The sequence below is a fragment of the Pituophis catenifer genome, unplaced genomic scaffold, assembly GCF_029215685.1.
Source record: "Pituophis catenifer annectens isolate HBS135680 unplaced genomic scaffold, rPitCat1.0.hap2 SCAF_1, whole genome shotgun sequence".
NCBI lineage: Eukaryota > Metazoa > Chordata > Lepidosauria > Squamata > Colubridae > Pituophis > Pituophis catenifer.
The window spans coordinates 62430438-62451794 of NW_027256881.1; the positions used below are offsets into that span (position 1 = coordinate 62430438).

The 21357-nt window shown below is 38.6% G+C and overlaps 1 protein-coding gene across 2 annotated transcripts in view; it reads left to right on the forward strand.

Moving 5' to 3' along the window:
• Positions 1-2098: 2098 nt before the first annotated feature.
• The window catches only part of RMDN2 (regulator of microtubule dynamics 2), a 28013-nt gene continuing 8754 nt past the window's right edge, over positions 2099-21357 (forward strand). Inside the window, exons 1-7 of one of the 2 annotated variants that reach the window (XM_070950219.1) lie at positions 2099-2231; positions 4119-4584; positions 7089-7284; positions 9808-9913; positions 10706-10766; positions 18321-18396; positions 19020-19097. In XM_070950219.1, the coding sequence (XP_070806320.1) occupies positions 4130-4584; positions 7089-7284; positions 9808-9913; positions 10706-10766; positions 18321-18396; positions 19020-19097 (972 nt within the window). In that variant the 5' untranslated portion in view covers positions 2099-2231; positions 4119-4129. The remainder of the gene's footprint in view (positions 2232-4118; positions 4585-7088; positions 7285-9807; positions 9914-10705; positions 10767-18320; positions 18397-19019; positions 19098-21357) is intronic. The other variant, XM_070950227.1, reaches the window with a different exon arrangement.

The window sequence follows — 21357 nt, forward strand, 5'->3', positions numbered from 1 at the left end:
TTTGGCTGCTCTTGGGCTTCCTTCCTGGGGCAGGGAGTTGGGACAGAAAGTTTTCTGGAATTAGTCACAACATGCCAAGTGCCTTTATCTCTGGTAGATAATAAAAAGAAGTATCACATGGTTGTGTTCCCCATGTGGAATCACCTTATCAGGGCTCCCTTGACCACTGGCCCCTTCTTATCCTACACACAAGGACCTTTTGCAGAACACTTTGTTACTTTGCATGACTCTAATTGAGGCCTTTGAACTATGGTGCTGGAGAAGACTCCTGCAAGTCCCTTGGACTGCAAGGCGATCGAACCAGTCAGTCCTAGAGGAGATCAACCCTGACTGCTCTTTAGAAGGCCAGATCCTGAAGATGAAACTCAAATACTCTGGCCACCAAATGAGAAGGAAGGACTCACTGGAGAAGAGCCTAATGCTGGGAAAGATTGAGGGCAAAGGAAGAAGGGGACAACAGAGAATGAGATGGCTGGATGTAGTCACTGAAGCAGTCGGCGTGAGCTTAAATGGACTCCGGGGGATGGTAAAGGACAGTAAGGCCTGGAGGAACGTTGTCCATGGGGTCGCGATGGGTCGGACATGACTTCGCAACTAACAACAACAACAGAATCAGAATTGCAGGGAGGAAAAGAATGCCACCTCTGCCATGCACCTCTTCTTTCACATTTAGCTTCCTTCCTTTTTTCTTTTTGTGTTTTTTATTGAATGCAAGTGAAAAGGAAAAGTTGTTTCTTGATCTGAGATGACGTTGAGAAGAAATGCCAGATGGCATAGTTAAGACTGAGGAAGGAGAAATTCTCTCCACCAAATGCAAAAGTCGGGAAGGGTCAAAGTGAATCCTTCCTGTAGGCTCCACCATTAGTGACTAAAATAAATTTCTCCACAAAGCAAGTTGAATTACCGGTAATTATCCATAGAGGTTGTGTTCCCCTATATTGGATGAGTTCAGCAGAAGCTGGAAAGGCATCATTTGGATTCCTGCCCTGCATAGGTGACTGGACTCAAATGACTAGTAATGGATATATTCCTTGACTATATTTTTTGTCCTCCAAAAATTCAAGGCATTTTATATGTTTCCTTTTGCTACCATTTTTTTCCCTCATAACTGACATTAAGACACAGCAAAGTTTCATTGAGACACATCAATCGCAATCTTAATTAGATTGCAATTAAGTCATTGCCATAATGACTTTTATTCACAACTAGGAATCTGGGTCTGGTTTCACCTAACAAACAAGTTTCTATGATGTTTGTCCATCGCTCAACACAATATGTTAAGATAACAAATAAAATATGAAAATAGTTTGAGTGTAAAGTACTATTTAGAATGTAATTTAAAGGATTTACTGTAAAATGACTGGAAAAAAAGTACAGTAGTTTTAATTTCTTTTATTGTCTTTGGCAACTGTGCCATTGCCTAACACAAGGTTAAAGATTTGGATTCCTTCCATGCCAGTTTACATATTAAGCAGTATTCTGACTCATTTGTTGTGCATAATACATATTTAATTCAAGTAAATAGTGAAAGGTCGTTTTCCAAAGATAAATTTTCAACTAGCGGTTGCATCGCTGGTATAAACAAAATTCCTTTCTGGTGATTGGAGACAAAACGCATTCACTCCCATGCGTTCACCTGAAATGCACTTCAGATTTTCTCCCAAACAAAACAGCCAAGTTATTTACGTCAAAACTCCAACTACATTCAATGCTTATATTAGTTAAATCCTCATACTCGGTACGGATAAATGGGCATACTAATAGTTTCCGCCGGTATTGGTATCCGAGACGTACGAGGCGAGGGGCAGCGGAGGAGAGAACCTGCCAAATTGGCTCAGCCAGCCGGATCCACGGCGGCGTTGGCGTTGCGAGCACCCTTGGAGATTAACAAGGTCTCCATCCCTGACCTAGGACTCCGGAAGTCCTCCCAGCTCCATGAAAAACCGTCCTCGAGCCGTGTTGGAGGTCAACTTCCACCGCCCCACAAGCGGCGCTGGCAGGGGACGATGGGAGCTGCCGTCCGACCATCTGGCGAACAACTAAGAAGCGGCGCTTTCCCGGGAGCGCTGTCCACCGCCCGCCCATTCGTATCCGGGTCTCAAACTGTGTGGGTGGCCCTTGAGCGGTTTCTCCGCCGCCGTCTCTCCGCAGGCTCTGGTGCGGAAGCGAGGAAGAAGGCGGCGGCGGGAGCGCAAGCAGCAGCGGTGAGCCGGATCGGGAGGGCTTCCCTGGTAGGTGGAAACTGAGCATGCCTGCGTCCTTCGCAGAGGGAAAACGGGGCTGGCTGAAGGAGAAGAGGCGCTCAGAAGCGGGTGCAGGGATGCGTGTTTCCTCCTCGACAGCGCCAGAGGCTCGCGTAATTTGCGCCTAGGCGCGCTCTGCTCGGTTGGGGCTGCCTGGGCTGTATATAGCACCGCTTCTTGTGACTGTATGCCCACAATGAGCATGGATACATGGATTTTCGGGTTATGCTTGGTTGTTTCGGTTACAAGAAAGCCAACCTCTGCAGCTTAGCAACTCACCTAAAGCATTGGGGACAGCATAGTTAAGAGACAGACTTTCTGGGGAGAGAACACAATTATAGAGTTTTAGGCACCCTAGAAATGAATATTATTATTATTAGGTCATAGGTGGATGACCTCTTTGCTCTATTATAATAAAAGGCCCACAAAACACTCATAGGCAGGACTTCTTAGAAATAACTTTTCCTGAATTTAGTTTAGTTCTGAGGTTAGCCTTTCAGGTATCATTAGATTACCAATATTTGAGCCCAACAGAAGTTATGACCCTGGATCTTAAACTGATTTTCCTTGGATTATTTACTACCATACGGAGTATGAGATTTAACTAATATCTGCTTCTAAGTAACATTTTAAAAATCTAATGAATGATTATTCTGAAGCAGGTTAACCAAGTCTCAACCAAGTCTTTAGCAGTGTATGGAAAACTGGAGCTGGATAGTTTCAACAGTATGAATTGTTTACTCGCAGGGCGCCTTCTAATCCCATTTAGGAAATAGGATGTTATTGTTATTTCTTCAATGTAGGCTCTGCTCCATATGCATCTTAATGCAATGCAGTCATGGTATGAAAATACCAATATACCAAAATACCAATACTTCATCCTTGACCCAGCCACACTTTCCTCTTCTCATTCCAGACCAATAATTTAAACAGCCTTGTCCTGTCCCCTTTGCACTGGATTTAAATTTCAGTGAAACCTTGATGTATCAAAGATCAATGGGATTGGCTTTGCAAGAACAAATCTGTTTTTACACATTGACTAACAACAGTTGTCTTTGATTTAATGGACATTTGTAAATATCAGATACCGTCTCCTTTAAATTGGTCTACTGAAGTCTTCACTTCAGTATTGTAGTGTATTTGTATTAAGCCAAACCTGTCCTACTGCTCCAAGGCATATCAAATCTGAATTGGTGATATCAGCTTGATATTTGGGAAAGGCCCAAAGCTAGTTGATCTATTGTAGGTGTGATCAGTTCTGTTATAAGCACTTTGGATGCAACATGCTAACACATGTTATATTGCAATTATTTATTTCCCAGCATTTGTTATTCCTACACCCTCTGCTTCCACCAATAAACAATAGTTGTTTGTGGAGATTCTCAGTCATCCAGGTCATTGTGGTGCTTTTTTTTTCTTCAAAAGGCAACTGGACTCCAGTTATCTATTGAAGGGGGGGGGGGAACACCTTTCAGACAAGACACTTGGTTATCCAATAACTACTCACTTGTTAGTTGCACGGTCATGGAAGAATCTGACCCACACCTAATTTAGGCTATTTCTGCCTTGTGTCCCATTTCTGTATTTCCCCACATTATTTTAACTTGAGAAATTGGGCTGTGGGAGGAACAGTAGACAAAGTAGTCTACAATTGCCTGTATCTAGTATCTAGAAGTATCTAGAAGTGAGACACTGTGGGTCAGTCCTTCACTGTTTCCAGGATGGTCTCATGGGCCAGATCTAAGCACCCCGTGGACCGGATTCAGCCCGCAGGCCTTGAGTTTGACCCCCATGCTCTAGCCTGTCTTTTGCAAAAAGCAAGGTATTTCACAGAAAGCATTAAACCATGGTTTCTCTTCTGCTTTGTACACTCAGAAGCAGCAGGCATGTCCCACTTTGAAAACAAAAGGCTATTATTTGGCTTAATGGCAGGAGCTGCTGGAATAACCTTTGTCTCTTGGTATCTCAAGACATACAAACGCAGCAAAGGTATGCATTTGCCCATATATCCAAATTCAGCCAACAGTTTTGATTTAGTAGATTTTCCACATGAAACTCACCAAGAGGAAAGGACAGTTTTGCTGTTACAAGGAAGACAGCTTCAAATCCTGGAGAAATTGAATGGCTTGGTGATAAGTGTGGAAGAACTTAAAAGAGAATTGATGTTTCTGAAGGAAGCTATTCCAAAGTTGGATGAACTTGTTCGAGATGAACTTCAAGGAAAAACAGAAAGTCGCAGAACCAGCCCTTCACATAGGCTTGCAAAGAAGCGAAGAACCGAGGCAGCAGCTCAAGGCGTATCTGATACCACCAGTTCTGAAGAGGCTGAAAGTGAAGGCGGGTGGGTATTTTAAAAATATTTGGAATTGTGTTAATGAAATGCTTAGTTTTTAAAAGATAAAAAGCCCATAAAAGCAAGGTACATTTTATACATAATTTTTATTAATTTTTTTTAAAAAGAAAGATTAAAAACTAATACAAATTAATATAAGAAAAAGAAAGAAATCAAACAGAAAGATAAAGGTGCAAGAAAGGGGAAAAGTAAAAGAAAAATAGGCAAGAAAGGAAAAAGTTACAAAGAAATAACTTCCAGTTTTGTTTGCGGCAGTTAGAAATACAATTATAATTTTACCTTATACTCCATGTTTACAAGATAACTCTTCTTTCTATAATCTACCCTGTCTAATCATCAAAACCATAAATCATAAGTTCATTTTTTCCTGTTTCATGCAGAAGGTTTACAAAGAGTTTGCATTCCACAATAAACATAGGTATTGTATTTTCTTTGATCAAAGAATTCTATTTAGCTATCTCAGTAAGTTCCATCATCTTCACCAACCATTCCTCCACTGTAGGTTGTGCTGCATCTTTCTATCATCATGCATACAATAATCTCACTACAGTTATGTAAAAAAAAAAGCTCCATAACCATTTTTCCCAATTGTTTTGTCCATCAATCCCAAAAGAAAAAAAATCTGGTTTCAGTTGCATATTAATCTTTAAAATTCTCTGTGTAAGTGTATGTATTTGTTCTAGCTTTTTTTTACATGTTCATCAAACATGTTCAAGATTGATAAACAGATTTATATTCCTTGATGTGGAAGGCCAATATGCTTGGATTCTGCCATTCTCTAAAGAAAAAAAGCTGAACCAGCTGCAAGAAGTAGAGATGCTTGGTTTATCCGTAAGGACTGTCTTTACCAATGCAATTACTACTTTGTCTTCTTTATTTATAATCTCTAAACTCTACAGTAGAGAGAGAAGTTGAAATAAAATTCTTCCTCTTTCCCGATACTGAATGTACTAATTTTCATAGACAAAAACAACCTATAGCAGATTTAAAAAGCTCTTGCAAACTTGTAATAAATCAGTACAGTATTTGCAAATACTTGTAATAAATCAGTACAGTATTTGCAAACTTGTAATTATGAATTTGACAGCTTGAATTTTACTGGCATAACAAATACTGCACTAAGAGACCCAGTGTGGTGTAGTGGTTAATGTGCTGGACTAGAAGCAGAGAGTACTGGTCCTTCTCCATACACAGAGGTCCAGTGGGTGGACTTTGGTCAGTTACTCCCTCTCAGCTATAATAACTTTCGGATTCTGCAATAAGCCAGCTGAAAAACAAACTCCCTTGTTGCATCATGCATTGATAGCTTTGCTATAAGAAGTAGGTGAGCACAGTTCAAAAACAAGCAGACTATGAAATCTTGTGGGACAAACCCTAAGAACTACAACAACAACTTGCAGTATCCAGTACAGTCTTTTCAAGGCTAAGAACAAGACCTTGGTGGTTGTTTTTTTTAAAGGATTGAAATGTTTTCATTGGAAACTAAGAGATAATTTATCTTGTCTCAAGGTCTTGTGATTTAGTAAATAATACTGACTGCCATAATAAATCTTAATACCTCTGAATATCAGAACATTTTTTAATTTGGTGCAGAAATGTTGTTAGTTCCAAATGATTGCATTTAAAAAAAAACTGTAATTCCGTTGTGTATCTTTTCTACAATTCAATGGTCTGAAGAATTTTTCAGTTGGTAATTTTAAACAAAATTAAAATTAAAAAACAATTTCTTCGTTTTAAAAAGATAAACATTTCAACCAAAACTGAAGATAAAGACAATATTAATTGGAAAAGATGTAATTGCTGAATTTCAATAAATTCAGATTGGCTTTATGTTTCAACATCAAAAATGTCACTGTAATTTTACTGAATAGTTTCTTATAAATAAAAATAATAATACAGTACAGGTAGTTCTTGATTTACAACCACAATTGAGGCCAACATTTCCATTGCTAAGCAAGATGGTTGTTAAGTTAATTTTGTCCCATTTTATGACCTTTCTTGCCACAGTTGTTAAATGAATCACTGAAGATGTTAAGTTAGTAACATACTAATTAAGTGGATTTGGTTTTCCCATTCACTTTGCTTGTCAGAAGTTGACAAAAGATGATCCCATCACCCCAGGACTGTAGCCATCATAAATACATGCCAATTGCCAAGAGTCTAAATTTTGATTTTGTGGGGGTGCTGCAATGATTATAAGTCTGAAAATGGCCGTAAGTCACTTTTTTCAGTGACATTGAACGGTCTCTAAAATGAATGATTATAAAACAAGGACTACCTGTTGTGCAAAGTACCAAAGAACTGTGCCTGATTTAAGCATAATTTAATTGGTCTGTCTGTGGATATTGCAAAATTAATGAAAATGCTCAACATTGCATACTTTGCTGCATTCTTAAGATATGTTAATTAGAAAAAAACCAACAGTTACAAGTGACAATATAACCATGTAGTTTTCAAGAAGAAAATATTATATTTCTCCTCTTCTATTTTAGTTACATGACAGCTCATACTGATACCGAAGGAGAATCTGAGGAAGAAAAAGGATGGATCAATTCCTCTGTATCTTCTTTGACACCAGAAGAAAAAACAGAATTATTTAATCTCCTGCAGGAGGTGGACAGAATGCATGATGGCTCGGAACATGAGAAAAGAGAAAGCTTCAAACTATTGCTTGAAAGAGAAGAAGCGGTATGGTCAATAATTCAGTTCAGGGGTGGTATTCATTTACCTTTGCTACCGGTTCGCATGTGAGCGTAAACAGGATGTGATGAGGGGGAGGTGGGTGGAGCCTCTGGCCGCCGGCACTACCGGATCGCACGATCCAGATAGGACCAGCTGAATTTCACCACTGGTTCGGTGCCTTTTATTATGTACTTTTAAAAGTTTTAGTCATGTTGAAATTTAAGGACACATTTGAGTAGATTGGTTTTAAGGGGAAAAAATTTCATTGCTTAAAAATGTCCCCTTTGATTAACATTCCCAAATATTTGCTGAGAGTGTGCTCCCCATATAAGTGGCTATGGTTATTCAGTGCAGATGGGAAATAGGACTTAGCAATAGCACTTAGACTTATATACACTTCACAGTGCTTTACAGCCCTCTCTAAGCAATTTACAGAGTCACCATATTTCCCCTAACAATCTGGGTTCCCATTTTACCAATGTCGGAAGGGTGGAAGGCTGAGTCAACCTTTAGCCTCGTGAGACTCGAACTGCCGGCAGTCAGCAGTCAGCAGAATTAGCCTGCAATACTACATTCTAACCACTGCACCACATCCATGATCAAGTTGTGCCTATCCTGGTTTCCCTTTTCTGGTTGCCAACAGACCAGCATAGCCTTTCTTCCCACATTAAATTTTTGGTTTATATGAGAGTCAATGTGGCTTTTACTGTGGGATTAGAGAGAAGATAGAACATAGAATAATAGTTAGAAGGGATCTCAGAGGTCTTCTAATCCAACCCACTGCTCGAACAAGAGACCTTGTATCCTTTCAGATGGTTGTCAAGTTTCCTTTTGAAAGCCTTTAGTAATGGAGCACCCAGAACTTCTAAAGGCAAGCTATTCCATTGGTGAATAGCTCTCACCCTTAGGAAATTTCTCCTTAATTCTAGGTTGCTTCTCTCCTTGGTTAGTTTTCAATCATGGATGGAGGGGTTCTAGCAGCAAACAAGGACTTCCCATGTTGTTTGTAGAATACAAACAGAATTTAGTACCAAAGCAAAGAATGCAAGGCAAGATTGCTAGGAACTTCTCTTGTTTACGCTAAAATGAAGGTGATGGGAGAGAGCTGGCACTGCATCATATAGAATGCCTGTGCCCCTTCTAAGGAAATACAAGTGATGCTTTTTTCAGAGGCAGCCCCCTTGCATAGGAAAGAAAGACAAACATTGGCTCGGGTGATAAAAAGAGTCTTTAATGCATAGGGGAGGTGTCAGTTTGCATTTTGCCAATGGCTGTTGCTAGATGTACCCACCATGGCAACCGGTTTGTACAAAACCCCATAGGATGTTTTCAACAAATGTTGGGGTCCCCTGAACTGAATGAATGAATGAATTTCAGTAGTTAGATAAATGCATTTGAAGGGTCAAAATAAGCTACTGTATATTAGTTCAGTTTGCAGAAAGGAAAAAAAAATACTGCTTCCATGTAACTATTTATAGAAATCTGGCAGGCCGTACAGCAAAAAAATCTTACTTTACAGCAGAGACTTTAAAACATATATATATTAAATTCTAGATCCTATTATTTGCTACAACAGAAAACTCTGGAAAAAGTTTTTTTTTTTTTTTGGCATAGGGTCATTTATTTGGAGTTACTGATCTGGCAGAATACGTGCACTCTGAGTCTCCGCAATTAAACAGTGTCATATTTTGGGACCCAGGAAGGGTACAATGTCTCTAGTGGCACCTTCCCTCTTGAATTAGGGCCCCCATGAGATCCATACAGCTCCCACTCTAATGGTATCCAGAAGGCCTTGAAAACCTGGCTGTTCTCCCAAATCTTGGCCTAGGGTGGATGGATCTCCCCCTGCTTTTTTATGGGTTGTCTGGGTTGCTACCTTGTAATTATCTTGTAATTTGTTTTGGCCTAATTTATTGTATTTCATTGTTTTAAGTTGTTCTTCATTCTGTCAGCAGCTCCAAATTGGTTGGAGTCAGGCAGCTTCAAAAGTGTAGTAAATAAACAAAGCACAACACAATAATGCATGAACCAGAGATGAAATGCTACCAGTTCTCTCTTGTTCGGGAGAACCAGTAGTGATAAAAAAAAAGCTATCAGTTCAGGCGAACTGGTAGTTAGCTACCGGTTCTGGCAAATCGGTAGTTAAAAAAAGCTACCAGTTCACCGGTATTTCCGACGATCAGCTGTGCAGCAGGGTTTAGCTTTCCTGCTTTCTAGCAAAGCGAAATCGCGCGCCATGGCTGATTTCCCCCCCCCCCCACTGTTCTACTTACCTTCCCAAGCCTCCTTTTGCCGCATACTGTGCATGCACATGCAGCACACATTTGGCATGCAGTGCACATGCGCAGCCAGAGAAGCGGTAGCAAACCAGTTAGGATTTCACCACTGGCATGAACCCAATGAATTTAAAATACAAGAAATGTAATCATTTACAGAATGGCACATGGGGATTGGGGGGGACATGCATTTTAAATATCTCAAAAGATCTCTGCAATAAAGCCAATCAAATGCATCTCTTTTGTTTGCAAGCAGTATCAAAACCATCCTGACTTTCTTTGGAGACTTGTCCGAGCTTACGGGGACATGTTTGAGTTAACTACAGATGCTGAGGAGAAAAAGAATTATGCTGCTGAAGGTTGGCTGTTCAGATAGATTTTAATGCAAATTTGTTCAAACTAGAAATATATCTGGAATGCTGTTTTATTGCTTCTGCTAAAAATAAGATGTGGCTCATTTAGCCAGCTGAGGCAGAGAAATAATTTTGGTAACAATCCTGCTGGGAACTAATCTGATTCCCTCTTTACTTTTCTTTGCTTGTACCAGGGCAGCCTCACACCAAGAAAGATGGTGAGAATATTTAGCTAAGCAAGTATATTAGTGGAATTTCAGAGAAGCAGCTTCCCTGCCCCAGTTCAATTCTGAATACACAGGGAATGTTAGGGGAAGGGCTTCAGGTTTTATTCTGATTTAGGTTCTTTTTAATTTTCTACCAAATCATGCATTGTAGTTTTCAAAATATTAATTGCAAAGCTGAATATATTTGTTTATTTATTACATACAATACATACATTTAGTACATCTTTCCCCTGTGAATTGAAGGCAACATGCCTTTTCCAATTTTCTCCTAAAAGCAGCCTTGGGTACAAGGTTATGCTGAGAGACAGTAGTTCTACATAAGCTTCAACAGCTGAGGCGGGACTTGGACCTGGATGTCCCCTGTCTAGTCCAATACCTTAATCACTACACCACATTGGTTTTATCCTAGATGTGTGTCCTGCTGAATTAAATTAATCTGGAGCCAAATAAGATAAATTCCCGATTTAAGGTCACAATCAATATATAATTATATTTATTGTTGAGTGAATGGAGCATAAGCTAATATTACTTTATGCATATTGCTAAAAATTTTAAAATGCACCTTTTTCAGGAAAACTTGTTGGAGAGAATGCAATTAACTTGGATCCATCAAGTGCTGAGAATCATCAGTGGTAAGTTTGAATAGTGGAGATTTTACCATATCTTTGATCCTGTTTCTACAACTTTTAATCATGAAATGCCTAAAACAGACAAACTATTATAATAAATGCATTCAGACTCCTCAACTTACTACCACAATTAAGCCCAAAATTTTTGTTGCTAAGCAACAGTAAGTGTGAAAAATAGTCGTAAGTGACTTCTGTCAGTACCGTAACTTCGAACAGTCATTAACAAATGGTTGCAAATCGAGGACTACCTGTATTCACAGGTTCAGTCCTTGACATCTTCATATAGTAGAGCTGGGAAAGTTATCCTAGATGTAGCAGGTCTCTTTTATGATTGGTCAGTCTGGCTCATCATTTTTTGTGCTACTAGATTGCCAGCTACTATTGAAGATTATTGATAAAAATCTTTCCAAAGAATAATAATGTTTCCTTTAAATAGAGTTGGATTCATGGTGACGCTATGACAAATATTTATTGTTTTCTTGCCACTAGCATGAAAGTAGCTCATCAATGCCACCTTGTAGAACAGAATTTCTCAACTGTGGCAACCTTTTAAGAGGTGTGAACTTTAGCCCTTAAATGTTGAAGTTCACATGTCTTAAAATTGCCATAGTTGAGAAACATTCTTCTAGGATATTTCCAGTCTAGTCATCAGCCCTGCTTTTCCCAAGTGGGTTTCCATTGAAATCCTAATCAGGTTTGATCCTGTTGAACATCCACATTAATATAAGATAGCTCAGATACTATCATCTTCTGAACATCTCTATAGTTACTGCTTTTTTTAACCTTGGCCATTAGATGGAGCCATTGGATTCTCTATTTTTCTAATTTCCTAACTGTATGATAAATTCTCATTCTTCATTCAGAATCTTTCGAAGTTACTGAATTATTTTATAATTCACCAAGGCTGTAGATTTTCTTTCTCAGAAGAGACGGCTTCTCTTCTGAGATTTCAATCAGACAAAAACAGCGTTGCTGTTTTAAGGCTTTAGCTCGTATTTAACTCATATTCTGAACTATTTTTATCATTTGTGTTGAATTTTCTCTCTCTCTTGTTTTATATTTACAATATTATAGAAGAATTAACTGTGACACCCTCAATATTATATTTAGTAAAAACCAGCTCAGATTTTCTTGCCTGGAACCCTCCAAATGCTGGGGAAATGAATTTAGTCTCAGCACATGCAAAGGGCATTAAACGGAGTGAGGCTTGACTCACCTCACTTTTTAAGATGTTTGTAGAGATTCTCAATCATAATTGTCCCAATTATGAATTCTCGTTCAAGAAGCATCTTCAGTTCTGAAGAACTGAAATAATTTTGCTCATCTTTCTGCCCTGTATTAATGTATTTTTCTCTCCCTTTTTTTAGCCAATGTATGGTAATGAGGTAAATTCATCCAGCTATTCAAATGAAAAAATGATGGCGGACATTTTTATCACTTCTTCTTCCCGTAATATTGCAACTTTGGACATCTGTTTCTTTTCCTGTTCCCATTAACAGATTTTTTTTCTGTCCTATTCTATCTCTCCTATATTCTTCCCAGGGTAGATCTTTTCTTTTCTCTAAGTACAATTGAAATGTTTAAAAACATAAAGAACCTCCATTATGTAAAATGTAAGAACCCAAGGATCAATGGAGCTTTCAATAGGAAGTCTTACCCATATTTTGTGAGATGCATTGGGTTTGCTCTCAATAAAAGCTAATATTGCAACAGGAACAGTAATAACAGAGTTGGGACGGACCTTAGAGATCAAATAATCCAACTCCCTGCTCAATCAGGAGACCCTGTACTATTCCAGACAAATGGCTGACCAAGGTCTTGGTCAGATTTTTTAGGCGTATTGCTCTTAAGTGTCTGGATTTCTGTTTAGACAAAGTGGTTGGAAATCTGCTTTATGTAAACTTTTGGATAAGGATTTATTTTCACTAAGAATTTGAGCAGCTGTGAGAATTGATTTCTCATTTGTATATTGTAGTTGAAGCAATAAGAAGCGTATGGCAACACCTAGATCCTTATCTTGGTATAACAGGTTGAAACCGGATCACAAAAGAGCTACTGTATGTATTTAGTTAATGTTTTCAGTTGCACATTATGCCCTCAATAGCAGCAGTAGATATCCACAAACTCCTGTTGTACAAAGACTCCATCCTTCACAGATTGCAGGGTTATTCTATCATCTTTTATATTGCCCATTATATTTATTTATTTGTGAGAAACATTGAAAGGTGTGAATTATTTCTCAGTTCAGTTGTGATGAAAAAGAAATACATTTTCCTCTTTCTGATTTTAATAAAGGAAACTGTTACCCTATCTGTACTAGTTATGCAAAAAAAAAAAAATCTAGATCCTCCAGAAATTAAGTCATAATAAGTGCTGGGTCAATGCTGAGTTAAGATCTCTGTTTTTAATTGTGTTTAAAGTTGTTCTATTATTATAGACCTAATGCTTGTAGATAAACATGTTTAATAAATAAACAAACAAACATGAAACATGCAAAATATCAAAGAGGGAATCCAGGGTTAAATTCAGTACGATCAGTAAGACTTAGGTTTTTATAAAATAAAAGCTCTCCAATTTTCAAAATAACAGAGTTGGAAGAGGCCTTGAACGTCTTCTAGTCCAACCCTCTGTTCAAGCAATAGATCCTATATCATTTCAGACAAATGGCTGTCTAATCTCTCCTTAAAAATCTCTAGTGATGGAGTACCCAAACTTCTGAAGGCAAGTTCCACTGGTTAATTGATTTTACTGTCAGGAAATTTCTCCTTAGTTCTAGTTCTAGGTTCTTTCCTTGATTACAAGGAGGTTACAAAAGGGGATCAGATGACACCGGGACACTGCGACCATCATAAATATGAATCAGATATCAAGTGTCTGCATGTAAATCACCTGACCATTGGGATGCTTGCAATGGTCATAAGTGTGAAAAATGGTCATGTCACTTTCTTCAGTGCCGCTGTAACTTCGAATGGTCACTAAGTGAACTGTTGTACGTCAAGGACTATCTGTATGCCATTCTGAAAAGATTGGAGGAGACCTCCAATATAGCAGTGAAGGGAAGTCACTAGTATCTAGTATCATCTAGTATCACCCAGCCATTGTGGAGTGGTCTAAAGCCAGTCTGGATTACTGCTACAACTGAATAATGGTTGGTTGACTAGAAAATACACTAAATCATAATAGGGATCTTGTCTAAAGCTTGATTCATCCCAAAGACCTTTCTACATCCTTTTAAAATAGTTTTCTTCAAAATGAAAGTTGTCCTGCAACATCAATTTCTAGTACTGTATAGTTTGATATATGAATAGGGACAAGAATGTATATGATAGCTATTGTCAAATCCCTTTCATTGCTGAGAGACAGACATGGCAATGGATGGTATTCACAAAGAAATAAAAGTTCAATCGTGTTGTCCTTATGAGCTATAGTGTTCACTTTTCCTGCTTTTGTTGGGGGGAAAAAACGCTGGTCTCTCATCTTTTGGAAGCTGAATATGAGGCAAAAATGTGCTATCATTTTCTGTTGTTTTGTTTTATAAAGTCTGTTTTCAATTTCCCATATTTTTAACCAATGGATTAATATCTGCTAGTTTCACGAACATATTCTGGGAAAGAGAGATTCCAGATTATTTTTGATCTACTGGAAAGGGATTGCTATTTTGTAAAAATTTAGAAATCCAGCTTTTTAGAGAAGAGGTTGTGAATTCTTTAAATTTTTAAAAACTCTGTTAAACTTACCAGTTTATGGTTTGTGGAGTTGAAGATCTATTTCAGACTTCCTTGGGACTGCATCATCCGCCTCTATCTTTAAATTACTTTCTAAGACCATTTCTTTCTCTCTTCATATGAAATCACAAATCTGTGATAGCTTACAATAGCATCAAAAGATTCCAAAGAAGGCTGGCCTAGCATTGCAGTCATTTAATCAAATCATTAAAACATTTCTCTCTCTCTCTCTCTCCCTCTCTCTCCCTCCCCCCCCTCTCTCTCTCTGCGTGTATGTATATATATACATATATATATACATATATATATATATATATATATACACACACACACACACACACACACACATATATACATATATATATATTCCTTTTAATAAATATATATTTTGTAGCTGGAGCTACAAAAAAACCTTGGCTACGTAGGGAAAACCTGGCTAGAAGAAAAACACACATAGACCCTACGAAGAAGTAAGAAAATTGATACTATGCCTTTACAGGGAGGAGATGGGTGTGGCCTACTGATGACAGCTAACGAGCTAGAAATGGATCTATTTAGGTCTCCCACCTAGCAGTGAGAGCTTGCTAGGTGTTAGAAAAGAAAAAAGCCCAGAACCGAGTAGATGAGATTCTACTGAGCTGGAGCTACAAAAAAACCTTGGCTACGTAGGGAAAACCTGGCTAGAAGAAAAACACACATAGACCCTACGAAGAAGTAAGAAAATTGATACTATGCCTTTACAGGGAGGAGATGGGTGTGGCCTACTGATGACAGCTAACGAGCTAGAAATGGATCTATTTAGGTCTCCCACCTAGCAGTGAGAGCTTGCTAGGTGTTAGAAAAGAAAAAAGCCCAGAACCGAGTAGATGAGATTCTACTGAGCTGGAGCTACAAAAAAACCTTGGCTACGTAGGGAAAACCTGGCTAGAAGAAAAACACACATAGACCCTACGAAGAAGTAAGAAAATTGATACTATGCCTTTACAGGGAGGAGATGGGTGTGGCCTACTGATGACAGCTAACGAGCTAGAAATGGATCTATTTAGGTCTCCCACCTAGCAGTGAGAGCTTGCTAGGTGTTAGAAAAGAAAAAAGCCCAGAACCGAGTAGATGAGATTCTACTGAGCTGGAGCTACAAAAAAACCTTGGCTACGTAGGGAAAACCTGGCTAGAAGAAAAACACACATAGACCCTACGAAGAAGTAAGAAAATTGATACTATGCCTTTACAGGGAGGAGATGGGTGTGGCCTACTGATGACAGCTAACGAGCTAGAAAAGGATCTATTTAGGTCTCCCACCTAGCAGTGAGAGCTTGCTAGGTGTTAGAAAAGAAAAAAGCCCAGAACCGAGTAGATGAGATTCTACTGAGCTGGAGCTACAAAAAAACCTTGGCTACGTAGGGAAAACCTGGCTAGAAGAAAAACATATATATATTTATATATATATCGTGTTTCCCCGAAAATAAGACCTTGTCTTATATTTTTTTGAACCCCGAAATAAGCACTTGGCCTTATTTTCGGGGAAGTCTTATTATTTTGGGGTGCATGGAACAAGATGGTGCTCCTCTTGCCGTCTTACCTGATTTCCAGCTCTGCGTTTAAATATTTTCGGGGAGGGCTTATTTTTGAGGGGAGGCTTATTTTAACACATGCTCTCAAAAGCCCGATTGGGCTTATTATCAGGGGATGTCTTATTTTCAGGGAAACGGTATATATTTAAAAAAATTGCTTGCCAGAACGCCGAGAAAGTCACTCAAACTGCTCACTTCAGGTAGCTGAAATACCTTAGGCACAGATCACATTTCTACTGATTCTGATCATGGTTTTCAAAATAATGATGCAGCATATCCCAAAACAGCAATGGTATAGCAGTGGATCTTACGAACATAAAATTGCAATCCTATCTGACACTACAGCTTTTCTCTCGTAGATGTTAGTAAATATAGACTGCGGATTATTGTTCGTGTGACTTTTCCACTAAGAGAAAATAAGCAGCTTTCTTATTCATCCAGAAAAGCCCTCACATACAGAAATATAGCCCTTAACTGGTTTAACCCAGCACTTTTCTTCTCTTGTCACGCACAGACTTGGAGATTCTATGAAACTTCAGGATTAGCTTATTTGTATTTCATTGTTTTCTTTTCTAGCTGTAATCCGTTTAGCTATGGTATGCTGAGTTTATCTGATTATCACCTAATGAGCCAAGCGGAACTGGAGAGAAAGTGGCGTTGCTGTCCTGCAACATACGAGAAATCAAGTTTTAGTAACCTTGTTTCTCCTGAATACTTGAAATTCTTTAACTGTCTTTGCTAGGAATATCAAGTCTGGTTTCTTTTTGAGTTGTTCTACAGTAAGATGATCTCAACTGTTTGGATAGAAGAAAATCCTGAATATCCTGAATTTGACTTGTAAAGGAAATAGATTGGGATAACGCAACAGACTATAAAATAATGAATTGCTCTATTCCAGGCGTGTCAAAATTCAATTTCATTGAGGGTCACATCATGCTTGTGTTTGACTTGGGGAGCCGGAGAGGCATCTGTGGTGGCCTGAGTGGTCTGCCAGTGAAAATGGACTCCCAAGCTCTGTTTCCAGCTGCTACGGCCTCCTGCAACCCCCTGCCAGTGAAAATGGAGCTTGGCGGGGGGCGCACATGGCCCCTCCCAGGCGCCATTTTTGGCTGCAACAGTCTCCTGCAGCCCTCTGCTAGTGAAAACAGAACTTGGGGCGACTGTGTGTGGCCCTCTCAGGCTCCGTTTTCAGCTGCAACGGCCTCCTGCAACCCTCTTCCAGTGAAAATGGTGCACACAGGCCTTGAGTTTGACACTCCTGCTCTATTCCTTTCCCCACCTGGCATTCTTCACCTGGGTAGCAATACCATTTCAGCATGTGGCTCTCTACAGCTAATGGGTATTAGATTAGAGAAGACAGATATTAATTGTATCCACAAGTTTTGGAAAAATATATTTCCATTCCATATATTGCCAGTCAATTGCAGTGTGTAATTGCTGCTTGGAGAGTGTGAATACTTAATACCTGAAGTTGAAACTCATTTAAAACCACCCTAATCTTTATGGATGATCTGAGTCAGGATTGAAAACATAAAAGTTTGAATAACTGAAAACTACACTTGGGAATTTGTTAACGCAAAATGGATTTTGAGCTAGCAGATGCAACTAAAGTTGCACAATAAAAATGAGGCTGTTGTCTAGCTAAATAAATCCTCGTTGCTTCACCCTATGCAGTTTTAAAAAGTTAAAGCAACAAGCCTAAGCACCACAGTGCCTAAGGCTTCATTCCAGTAGATCTAATGGAACTTTCTTTACTGCAAAATAGTTTAGGATTGTTTATAGCAATTATTTTTTCCAGAACAACAAATAAATAAAATACTTATATAGTCTTTTTGTTGATGTTTGTACAAATCAGAAGGAGCCATCTTAGAAGAGGTTGGGTAACATGAAAAGAGAAGGAATGCCTCTTCTAAGATGGCTCCCTTCCTTATAAATACAGTACTTATCTACTGAAAGTAATAGACTGGCAATATAGGTAGTCTTTGTTTAGCGACCACAATTGAGACTGGCAACTTGGTCATTAAGTGAAATGGTTTACCGTGACTATGCTTACAATTTTACTTCAGCTTTCCTTTGCTTTACAGACCTGTAAAGTGAATGTCTTAAATGCGAGAATTAGTCATTATTTTTTCATCTCTATCATAATTGCGAATGGTCACTAAATGAGGCAGTGGCTAAGCAAGGGATATCTGTATTGTAATGATCATAAAAGTCTAATGATTTCCTCCCTCTTCCTCTCTTTTTTGTCACTTCCTTTTCAGGTTTGCAATGATGTGTGGCTATATGTCTCAGTTTGAAACTATACAAAACAAAATCAGGAATGGCTATCTTTTTAAGGTATGTTTTGGGTAGTTTTCTTAAACTGCTTGCTACTGTTATTAACTTAATTCACCCTGACAGTACTGAAGATTATGTGTAAAGTAAAACTAACTCTGCCTGGGAGGCACAGTTTACTGTCAGAGTTACGTTGATGAACGCTTGGTGCATGCGTGTGTGTGTGTGTATAATCTTCCAGATAACTTAAACTAGTTTTCAAACTGAAAAGAATTCTTTTGGATTAGCTACAATATTTTCATCCTGCTCCTACCCTAAATTCGGAAGGAGCAGCATGAGACTCCGCTGACCTGGAGGCCCAGAGTATGTGGTTCAATATGTTTGCCTTAGAAATATTCATTTGCTCTTGATTCCATGGATTCCAACTTCTGACAGTGTCTCTGTTCACAACAGATTTACTCCTGAGTTCAGTTGATTGAGAGAGGATTCCTGAAATGCATTCCACTTTTATCATTTCTGTTTACACGTATTCTTCGGTTGCCGTTAGACATTTTTAATGCATACATAACCTTGATGAACTCTTAATATTTATGGAATATGTAAGCAAACAAGATGCCTAAATTTATTGTGGCAAAACAGCTGAAAACAGGAAGGGCAGTTCTTTCTTACAATCTTCTTTCTTACAGGAACATCTTGACAAAGCAATTGCACTTAAGCCACAAGATCCCCTTTTGTATTATCTAACTGGAAGGTGGTGTTATGAAGTAAGTATCCCGTGATCCTTTTAAGCATGTACTCATCAGAAGTTTATGAAGATTTTTTTGAAAAGGGGAAAAAAAGGGAGGGCAGCTGAGTTATTTTAAATAAAATTTGGGACTGGATTAAAACTCATGCTGGTATGAGAGATGTACTTTAAAGTCCTAAAGAGTTTATGTCCAGGGTAACTTCACAACATCCTCTTTCTAATTTAAGATCTGATGGAGAAAACCTAACCCTAAGGTAGAGGAACAGTGTCTAACTTTAGTTACTACATATGCCTGCTTTTATTTATTTTTTCTCCCCTTCTGTTTAATAGTTGTTCACCTCCTAGAATAGAATCCAAGTTGATAATCTGTACATCGGGCTTCATATAATAAAACTAATAATAATCGCGACCTACTCTTTTTCATAAACTGAAAATACTCCTTATAGTTTATATATGTATTTTCAATTGCTCACATTTACTGGAATACTGTGTCTGATTCTGCTTACTATGAACAAAAATGATGCTAAGACTCTAGAAATAGTGCAGAGAAGAGCAACAAAGGGATGATAAGGGATCTGGAAACTAAACCACATGAAGAATCGTTAAGGGAGCTAGGTATGTCTAGCGTATTGAGAAGGATTAGGGTGACTTGATAGTTGTCTTCTGATACTTGAGGGGCTGCCACGGAAAAGGAGGAGTCAAGCTAGTCTCCAAAGGACTTGCGAGCAGGACAAGAAGCAGTGGGTGGAAGCTTGTCAGAAAGAGATTCAGCCTGAAATTTAGGAGGAATTTCTTGACTGTGAGAACAATTAAGTAGTGGAACAATTTACTTCCTGGAAATGTTGGGTGCTCCATCACCAGAGGTTTTTAAGAAAAAAAATTGGACAACAATTTGTTCAGAATGACATAAGCAGGAGGTTGGACTAGAAGATGTCCAAGATCCCTTCGAGTCCTATGATACTGTCACTTCTAAGATGGCATGTTTAGCCTTGAGAAGGTTGAGAGAGGAACTTGATAGTACTTTGTATAAAAGGATGTCATCTCATGTTCTGTAGTGCAAGTCATAGAGTTTCAATTACACGAAGGCAGATTTCAGCTGAGCATTAGAAAAAAAATCCCAATGATCAATGATCAAATGATCAATTTAGCAGCAAAGTCAATTACTTAGAGGAGTGATGGAGTTCACTTGGTTGGATGTACAGTATTTGACGTCAAGGCCGGAGAGCCATCTGTCTGCAATACTTCAATTTGGATTCCTTCACCAGAAGTTGAACTTAATGGTCCTTCCAACTCTTATAATATGACCTTTTTAAATTACAGTTATAATAACATTTCTTTTAAAAATGCTTTAATTTTTTTTTTAGAATATACTAGAGTCAAGTAAAACAGGACCTTTGGGGAAAGAAAGATTATTAAGCAATATAGACCAAATTTGCATCCAAACCAAAATGTGAAACTGAAATCCTCTATATCAGTTCGTATTAGGTTTTGCAAGAAAATGTATATTGCCCCAGACAGTTCCTTTATTTTGCAATTCAGCTACAAGTCTTAGAAGCTGATTTCAGATTCCACCTGGAAAATCTAGAAGCCTGCGTGCTTCAATATCACAGATGAAACTTGTTTGTGAGCCATCAATTTGTGGTATTCCGAGTGTGTGTGCATGCATGCTTGCCAATATGTGCATTAAAATCTGAATGGTTTCTAGTATATTATAGAAACAGTATTTCCCTTTATTTTACTTTTCCAACAATCCGTATATGCTTCAGCTGGACGGAATGACCTTAATGGTGTGGGTTCAAAGGTCTCTGATTTTCCAGAGTTCTTCTGTCCTTGAGTTGGCAAAAAGTATACCAACTCCAAGTGCATGGCCATGATGCCTGAAGCCCCATTCATCTTCAGTGGCAAAGTTAGAGTCTGATGCTGTCCTAACAGTTTTAATGTAGGGCAGCTCACGTGTAGCAATTGGCTGAACTCTGGAGTTGCATTTGCCCTTCAACCTAGTGCAGGGGTTTGCAACCTTAAACACTCAAAGAGCCATTCGGACCCATTTCCCACAGAAAAGAAAGCACAGGGAGTCACAAAATCCTTCCCGTGCCTGACTATTTCTTGAGCGGCCACAAAACTAGCATATGTAGTTGAATTAAATGTTGTTTTCTTCTGAAACTTTTCTTCTCTTGGATTTATCTGTGGTTGGCTACTGGGGGTTGAAAAGCTCAATAAATTGCGTGCTGGCAGGTGTCACACATTGGCAGTTGTGATGCATATTTTGAGTGACAAGG